This window comes from Phyllopteryx taeniolatus, chromosome 18 (genome assembly GCF_024500385.1).
Source record: "Phyllopteryx taeniolatus isolate TA_2022b chromosome 18, UOR_Ptae_1.2, whole genome shotgun sequence".
NCBI lineage: Eukaryota > Metazoa > Chordata > Actinopteri > Syngnathiformes > Syngnathidae > Phyllopteryx > Phyllopteryx taeniolatus.
The window spans coordinates 13877919-13887616 of NC_084519.1; the positions used below are offsets into that span (position 1 = coordinate 13877919).

At 39.5% G+C, this 9698-nt stretch overlaps 1 protein-coding gene across 3 annotated transcripts; it reads right to left on the minus strand.

Moving 5' to 3' along the window:
- Window positions 1-6896: 6896 nt before the first annotated feature.
- On the minus strand, window positions 6897-9676 carry pigh (phosphatidylinositol glycan anchor biosynthesis, class H). 3 transcript variants are annotated; one of them, XM_061754692.1, is made up of 5 exons: window positions 9586-9676; window positions 8923-9102; window positions 7836-8045; window positions 7676-7759; window positions 6897-7589 (listed from the first exon to the last, which is right to left on the minus strand). In XM_061754692.1, exons 2-5 carry the CDS (start codon window positions 9097-9099, stop codon window positions 7524-7526), a joined length of 537 nt encoding a protein of 178 aa, XP_061610676.1. In that variant the 5' UTR covers window positions 9100-9102; window positions 9586-9676; the 3' UTR covers window positions 6897-7523. The 3 variants fall into 3 exon arrangements, with proteins under 3 accessions (XP_061610676.1, XP_061610677.1, XP_061610678.1); XM_061754693.1 differs by lacking the exon at window positions 9586-9676 and adding an exon at window positions 9378-9579; XM_061754694.1 differs by lacking the exon at window positions 9586-9676 and having other exon boundaries at window positions 7676-7723; window positions 8923-9370.
- Between the last annotated feature and the right edge of the window lie 22 nt (window positions 9677-9698).

The window sequence follows — 9698 nt, forward strand, 5'->3', positions numbered from 1 at the left end:
GGAACGTTAATCGAGCACAAATGTCACTACACATTTGTTTCACTTTTAGTTAATGAAATAGATTTTCTCTTGAGTCACAATGGAAGCATTGGCCCACACCCCAAATGAAAAAAAATGTCACAGTTCAGCCATCTAACATCAGCATGTACATATTGCCATATATTTTTATACATACATGTCTTATGTGTGCCCAAGTAATGTTTTAGCCACTTGAAAAGATGTTATCAACACACTTGCAGGAAACATCAGCCATTCTCTTGCAGATTAACGACTCCATTACTTTGGAGAGTAGAGAATACAGTGATCAAGGACAGCGACCTTAACACCTTTGCTCTGAATGTATATATATAAAAAAAAAAAAAAAAAAAGTCCCGAATGGCTCATTTTGAACAAAAGAAAGACTTGCCGAAAATATATTGGTTGAGAAGCAGGAGCTGACGTGCTGGGATTGATTTACATTATCAAGTGTGAGATACACAAAGGTTGTGGATTAACAAGCAAAGGAGCGTCTCTTCTCAAGCTACAATAAACACAAAGAACTGATTTGATTTTGTAAGACGCAATACAAGCAGCGTGTTTTGAATCAAAGATGAAACCGGTGTATTCCATTTTAGTACATTAATAATCAAAATGTTCTGACATCTTAATTAATCAATCAATCATAACCTGTGGGTGAGGAGGATAAATCGTAACTTGTACAAGTTGTACAGAGAAGATCGCAATCATAGTCGCCACTTCTAAAGAGACAGGCTTGGAACCAATCCTACAGGTTGTCTATACAGTTGCCCGGGTTGTCTTTAAGTAATTTGGCAAAGCATAATGGCTCGCCTGCTAGCTAACGTCAGCCTCTAAAGCGTGCTATCCATTTCACCGTCAAAAGAGCACGCCTGTCCTATTAATCCGAGCAACAGAAAAGTCAATTACATAGCCAGCCCCTCAATGATTATGTTCACTACTGTATGACTGAATTTCCACAACATAATTTTTGTAATCAATTTACCTGTAGAAATGTAAATTACGGCTGGCGTAGTCTGAACGATTTGTGATAAAGCATAAATTAAAATCTAAAAGTGATGCCAAGAGAGGGCTTGTTTAGCTGTGTCCAGTTGATGCAGTTGAAGAAAAGCTCGACTTGACAATTGAGCTAATCTGAACATCAAGTTTTAAATCAGCTTCCAGTGTCATTCCCAGATTGGCCACTGTTCAGCCATCTGTGGGTTTCAAATTATTGTGTCAGAGCACCCATGTCCGCATTAACTGTGGTGGCATCACTCGGTTCAAACAACATGACCTCAGTCTTCTTATCATAAAATGCCAAAGATTTAGAGACATCCATGCCTTTATTTCCTCAACAAACTGTAGAAGTTGTTTTGCAAAGTACGCACTTTCTTACTTGAGTGGCATGTAAATTTGCGTATCATCTCCATAAAAATGAAATGAGATGCCATGTTTTCGGAGGACTGCCCCAAGATGATGAAGATATTAGGAAAATAAAAGAGGCCCAAGAATGGAACCTTGAGGCACTATAGACCTCAGAGGCCAATCAGTAATACTGCACTATTGCACCATTTATATTGCTCTCTCTCTCTCTCTCATATATATACGCACAGTGTATACTTTGTACATTAGTGTGTATGTCCAAAATCCATATATTATTATTGTGATCTTTTTTGCAAAAGTACAAGAGTGATTCCAACGACCAGAGAAATGTTTCTGTTTTACCATACTTGGTCAATAAATATGATTCCTGATAATACTCATGATTCAGTGGTGATTTGTGACAGTTATGTTTTGTTTTTCCAGATGGCAAAAGGTTGATTGAGGCGTGTCCACGTCTGGGAATCAAGGGCGTGAGGTGTTCTCACAGTGGTGGCATCAGCGGGGGAGGGTGGGGGGGGGGGGGGGGGGGATCGTCCATGAAGACTATCATTGTGGATGTTACACGACGTGAACTACATCAGCCAGTCAACATAAGCAGACGATGCCATGTGACGGGTTCCAAGCCCTTGTGTAAATGAGGTGTCTGGACTTGCGCTCGTGTCGAGTGACTGTTGCTGCGTCGTCCGCTTTAGTCACAACTCAGTAAATCATGTCATTAAGCCAGTTTGTGTCATCCTCACGAGTGTGTCCATGTTTGGATGAGTGGGGAGAGGTATCGATACCGATTTGGATGATGCCATGTTTTTAGCTTTTAGGCTGCATTGCATCCAACTGGGAGCTGTGCCCTGTCAACTACAACCACAATAATAAACAATGTTTAAAAAATTGGGACAAAAACGCATCCATGGATTGCTATAATATGCTACGATGACCTTTTGATACATTTTTCTATCATATACTAGATGCAGGTGTACCTGAACCTGTGACTGGTGTCAAAAATGCTTAACTGATACAGACCATTATCTACTAATGACTGATTTGCAATGAAAATAAGAATAGACTGCACTGTGATAGCCTCGTCAAAAAGTGTGCTAATATGTAAAATAATTAGTGAGTATTACATGAGGTGTAAAAAGTACAGCAATTCCCTTAGGGAAGTAATCAATACATAAATCAGCACTTATGTTTCACAGAACTGTGCAGCATTTGAATAAACTTGACTACACATTATGCTGGAGGTGAAATGGTTAGGTTTGACGTTTATATAAAAAAAAAATTATTAGGCATACAACATAATGGATGTTATGTAACTAAACAATGTCGTATCCCAGCATTCCCCTGTGAAGAAACCATTAAGTGTACTTTTCTGAGATATGACTGCGTGATGTTAGAATGTGGTCTTCATTGCAAAACCAAGTCCATCGATTGGTATGAGTTTAAAACAACGACTCAACCTTTGTGAGTCATTTTAATTGATACTGCTAAGGCACACCTTATTGGTGTCATACAAATGGGACATGGCTTTTCATCATCATCATCATCATCTGAAATACAGCAGGAACATGCGTAGGAAGCTTGCGCCTGACTGTGTTCAGGCATGATGGAAGATGTGACATCACCAGCTTTCTAAAAAGCTCGAGGTGAGACAAAGCAGCAGGCAAGGGCTAAGCTATATGTATTATAACTTTATAGCTCATGAACAACTGTATTTAGACAATTTTTTGGGTCGTAAGGGCTCCACTGCGCCCCTCCTCCACCAACGACCAGCGGAACCGGTTAGTCTTCTTGCATCTGATCTGCTGCCAGCTGGTCTGACGGGTAGCGTCTCGCTTTCCTCACGTCACGCAGGTGACACTGCGAGGGGAGTGGCAATCCCCCTCGTCTACCCCCACCCCCAGCTGGTCGGCGCCATATTCCGCTTGTTGGCCAAAGCTGCATTTCGAAATTATCATGCAAAAAAATTTCCCCCTGCAATATCGTGGGTCACCCCTCGCTGTATCGTAAATTTTTAAGCAATAGTTTATAGGTTTTTACAATATAATTTAGAGTAGTGTGCCTTCAGTGTATTACCACTGAGGTCTGCTGGTAGACATGCAGCGTAATAGAAAAAGCAGCAGCTAAACTAAACTCCAGTAATAGTTGTTGTATCCACAGAGCAGAGAGAATATAGGTCTGACTATTGTTGTCTGCTCTATTTGTATGTGTTGTTGCTCCATGTGTGTTAAAATGACTTAGCTTCTATGGTCATTTCTGTTAGCCCATCTATGGCATTTCACATTACTATATTAGCATTGCGCTAGCGGACTTTCATTACACAATTATATGGTTTGGTTGAACATTCTGGTGTTTAAATATACAATGTTTGATTCTCTTCCCATGTGAGTTTAACAAACTAACTGGGCATGCCAACAGCTTGAAGTAGGCACGCTTTGCATCTTATTTGGAAAAATATGGAAGCGACAGTGAGAATAGATTGTGAACAATATTTTTAAAAAAAGTTAAACTGTGTTTTAATAATATTAAATGTGTTTAAGGAGTTTTAATTAGGCTCCCTCAAATATTTTCACCGTCTGGAACATATCCCTCGCAAATCACGATAAACGGGTTCACCGTATATGTTTTGCAAGTCTATCAAGGGTTGTGTTCCTTATACGGCTAACAGAAAATGTTACACATTTAGCAGTGCATCATAATCATATAGTGTTTTTCATAGCATCTGGCACTTCCTATGACATGCTGTTTACCATACAAATATTGACTGTAATTAGGACTTTACTACCGCATTAGCTTAGTTTAGCGATAGACTCGGTGCATTCAGACTTTGTAAAACATTTGGGTGATGTCGCTTATGTAGGAACAGAACTTCGTCATACATTGAGGACCCCGGTGTTAATTTAAAGGAGACATTCTGCAATTTTGTATTTTAAAACAGTTCCCAGTTGTCTTAAAACATGCCTCAGACATGTTTTTCATCAATGATAAAAAAAAATTACAGCACACTTTTCACCCTCTCTCCATTTTGAGGGGGTTGTACTATCTAATGCAAATGAGCCACCGCTTACCCCACAATAACATCAAGTGGGAAACAGCAGCTACTAATAGCCCAAAATGTAAAGAAAAAAACAAACAAAAAAGGCAGACGTTACTGTATTGGAGCTTTTGCTGACCTAATAAAGTGGCCAGTGAGTGTCACTCAACACTGTGTGACACATCCCATCTTTGTACACAAAGGTGGAACAATTACTTCTTGTCCATCAGTCAGCAGATGACGTCGCCACAATGCCAACGGTCCCATGTCAGGACCGGTTCTACCATGCCACCTGACGGACCTGTGTGAATCGTGTGCGTGTGTTTGAACGGGCCAAACAATCCCTCCGTATTGGTCCATTTTCAGATTCAAATCCAAACTGACATCGAGTTACACCTGCTTTCATGGATCGTTAAAAAGCGGACACGTTTAAACAAAAACCGTGACTCCCTCTTCCTCCGGCAACAATACGGATGACACTTAACATTCAAAAGGAATTGTGTCGTGTCAACAATGTGTGTGTGTATACATTTACAGCTTGTATAAACAACGAAAGGCTCGCACAGTGGAGCCTTTTGGATGCTAGTAGACTTCTGATTTGCTTGGATTTGGAAAAAAAATATTCATAAGAAACAATGGACCTAGAAATGGCTCATTCCAACCATCATAAAACAGGCATTGAATGATCACTGTTCAGTGAAAAAGTTATAGCTTCAACAGTTTAAATTATTATGCTATAAAACACACAATGGAATTTGTTGGTGGATCGGGTCCATCTGAAAAGCTCGGCAGAGGCCGTTTGTATTCAGTCGGCAAGTTTGACACACTGCCAAAAGTATTTTGCTAGCGGTGACGCCCACTAGCCAGCGTCTGAGCTGCATTGTGTTTGCTTACGGAGTTTATGTTTGGCCAAAGGGCGAGGCAGTTACACTTTCTTTCATTTACCTAAAACATTTCATTTGGTAATGCCTCTGTACCAAACTGAAAAATCTGTGTAAGTGCTCTGTTACACCCCCCTTAAAACATTCAACAACAAAGAAACATTTTAAACAATGGCAGTGCACTCAATTACTTCACATTCTTCAGTGGACATTTTTGAAAAGTTGGGGGGAAAAAAGCTAATTTGTTTAGACACACTAGATTGTTTTGATTTTTATTCAGAACTAATTTACTACTGTGTTTATTTTGTATTCACTACAAAATGTGAAATTTTGTGATTTTGTATTTTATCCATGTATGACTGTGAACTATATGAAGCACTTTGTGAGTCCTCTCTGTGAAAAGCGTTATAGAAATAAATGTACTGACATAACTTTCTGTGTTGTTGACTTCTTGCCATCTTCTCCTAAAATCCCTTGCTGTCGCTTGGGCACGGAAAGAAAAATCTGATTCTCAAATAAACTGGTTTTCACATTCAGGGATTCTTTGATTAGTGTTTAAACACTGTAATCTGTCACTGCTTTCTATTAATTTGGGGTCCTACGGGTGTTATGGGGTCACCACCCAGGTCGGTGGGGAGTCAAACAACCCCTCACAGAGATTTCACACGTCCAACAGGTGGGGACCCACGCTGTTCGAGGTCCAGCAACAGGGTTGAGGAGATACCAAGTACTTTAAAAAACAAATCAAGTTAAGAAAAGTACTGTAAAGGAGAAAATACAAATAAGGGGGGTGAAAAAGGAGTAATGAACAGTCTACACCTCTGCATAGAGAAATATTCACACCGACGTGACCTATAATTTACACCTAGGGTAGCCCCCTTTAGATGGAAGCCCTGAGGCCCACCCTGGTCCCCGGCTGTTTCGCGCCTCTGAGGGGGGGGGAACTATTACGCTGTCAGGGGCCGCACTTTACGGGGCCATAATGCTTCTCGCTGTTAAAAATCACACCCTCTCGCTTGTTTTGTCAGCTTCGGGCGCACCGGGTTCAAACAGGGGTCCGATTCAGGGAGCTGCAAGTGGCGGGAGCGAGAATAAGAGACGGGGGTGGAAAACAACAAGGCAGGGGTGGAGACTGCGCCGAAACACTAAAGACGGACTTTATATGCTTCATGTTTAATATGAGCATTATGGTAAATACAGAGGTTCCTTGATTTACGAGTTTAAATTGTTCCGCGAACAAACTCGTAACTCAATTTGCTTGTACAACGGTCCCCCGGTATTTGCAGAGGATAGGGACCGGACCGCGAACAGCAAAAATCTGCACACAATTGACGGCAATTATAATTGGAGCAGCGGCATAACTAAACCTCGCTCATAAGTCATATTTTGGCATCACCAAAATGCAAATAAAAATAGACCAGATGACGGCGGCTAACTTGTAAAGCTTGTAACTCAGGGCACTCGTAAGTTAAGGTACCACTGCACTAGTTATGAGCGGCTTGATTTCTGCATAATAAAACATCCAAATACATAATAGAACACCCACTTTATAAAATTTAAATAAAAATGTAATATTGTGGACAAAGAATATATTGCCCCTTAACATGTTCAAATTTTAAGAATGAATTTTAATGAATGACATCCAAGCGTGTGACTCTGTGACTTCAAATTAGCGTGGTGCAGTGCTGCCCCCTACTGAAGAAATACGTGCATAACAATTCAGACCTCGTAAATGAACAAATGCATAGATGCAAGATTTTCTTTCATGTATTTCCAAAATATTTAATAATTGTCATGAAAATACATGTGGTGAAAAATAGCAAAAATCTATAATTATAATTCTGTTCATTATAGAAAATCAACTAAAAGGTGATTTATAGATATTCACACTAAAATGTAAAAGTTAGTAGATAATGTATTTAAAAAGGCAAATAATGAGAATTTTAAATAAAATATTCTACTACAATAACAAATTACTTATACTCACTGGACAGTTTATTAGGTACACCGGTACAGTGTAAACCTTCAATTCATAATATCTATAAGGGCAGGTTTATTTCTGTATCACATGTGCAGGGGTATGTATTGTGTGAGTGTATTTATGAAGTTAGTAACAGGGAGGAAAAACATGGAAAAATAGCTCCTCTTATTATTATTATTAAATAGGTAAAAAAATGTTTTAATAAATATAGAAAGTAAAGGACCTGGCCTGGCTGTGTGTGCACTGTCAGCACTTAAGACAGAATCTCCTGACAGCTTCTGTACACTTTAACCAAGCAGTTGAGCCTTGGCTTTGAGCTCTGGAAGACAAACATAATACAAAATCAAATCAAATCAAAAGTACTGGATAATTTTGCATGATAATTGGTTATAGGTATATTCTCACTTGAAACAACGGCACAACGCGTGACACGTCATCAGGAGCTGAGGGGTCCTTCAGCAGTATGCAAAGGTAGTAGATGATTTGATGCTGCAATTAAACAAACGTTTTCCTCTTTGCGCGGTTTAAAAAGCACAACTGTGACAAAAACAATCCTTTTTATCACCATGTAAATGGTTTCGTTGATGGCCACATCCTTGACTTGGCTCATCTCAATGAAGGTGCTCGTCTCCCGTCCCGAGGCGTAGCTGGAGGATACCTGGATGCCCACCGAGCCGATGATGAGCACCGACTCGTGGTCCACCTTCACCAAGTGGATGTGCAGCATCATTCCCACCAGGGTGAGCAAGATGGCACCAGTGAGCACGGCTGTGTTCTACATGTAGAGAGGGAAGATGACGGGTAGATTGATTCTAATTTTCATACAGACCACCATATGGATATCGAGCGGTACCAGTGTAATGAGATTTAAACTTATTTTCAGTTCATGTGTGTTCCCCCCCAAATACTGAAAATTGAGAAAATCTGCAAGTAATTGATATGCCCCTCAAAAAGGCTTTTCATTGCCTATAGATGTCGCAAGATGGAGATAAAGCAATAGTTTTCTATTCACTTCAACATAGTTCCTTGGCACCAAAATGCCACAAAATGGTGCTTTTAGACAGGCCTTCGGCCTGAGCACTACATTGATTGGGTGAATTTTTTCAGAGAACAAAGGTGAATAGGATAAAAATAATAATTGTAATAATAATCTGTGAAAAAGGTGAAATTACAAATACGCAGAAGAACACTGCATTAGTAAATACTACTTCAAACGCATGGCTTTATGTTGAGTTACTCACACTTCATTTCATTAATATATTTTTTGGGGGTCAAAACTAGAAAAGATGTGCACTGAAGATCATACATTTTGCATTTAATAAGAGAGCGTGAACTTTTATAACAAAAAATAATAAAAACTCCAAATGAGTTGTTCAGGTCATAGGTATACATTGGAAAAGATTTTGAAATAATGCATGTCTCACTTCTGTCTCTCTGGACTTAGCATCTAACCAGAGGTGTGTAAACTTTTTATAGCCACTGTAGCTGTTGTACTAGTGTAGGTGTACCTAATATTATGACTTGTGAATGTAACACTCCACAACAAGCACGACATACGAGTTCGGGTTTTTTCAAACTTGGTAAGTTAGGTAGTTACTGAAGACGTCATTTTGTGTTATTATGTTCATAATGAATATTACTTGACTACTTACCTCTGTGAAGAAGAACACCGTATAAGCAACTAGCCAAACGGAGCAGGTGTACGCCATCACCTTGCCAATGGACACTTTGGGCGTGCTGACAGTAAACTCCCGGCAAAAGCTGCAGTGCTTTTGACACTCCAGAGTTATTGATTTGCCATTAATGTCCGTGTAGACTTCATCTTCCATTTTCTCCACAAAAAAAATAATATCAGTTAGCACTGAAGCTAGGCTGTTAGCATCAAGCTACAATTAGCAGCCAAGGTCAACAGCAGTACACAAATGTCTCTTTTTTTATCGCTTCAGTGGTTTGGGAAAAGCGAAAACAGATTTTAAGTTTGTTAATGAATAAGGCTAGTTTTTAAATACAAAAGCGGGACGAAGTTATAACATTAAGTAGTCTAAGAACTGTAAGCAAACTGCAGTTAGTAACGGCTTGGCAAGCATTGGATGCTTGTTATGCTCACCGGGGTGTCCAGATAGATGCAAATGTGGGTCAAAATGATACAATTAAGTGACTATTTGTTGATTAATAGTGCCAAGCAGGTATTATACAACAATTAAGTTAAAATGAACATGTAATGAATCGAGACTTATGGGAGACAGACGACACGGTGCATTACTAGATAAAATCAACAATTACTTTGGTGTATACAAGATAAAATCAACAATTACTTTGGTGTACGCCGGACGATGTAAGAAGCGAACACTGTTGTTAGCTGGAACCGCAAAGCATTATGGGAAAATGTTCAAACGTCGTTTAAATAAAATGTAAATGTCACTTGTTG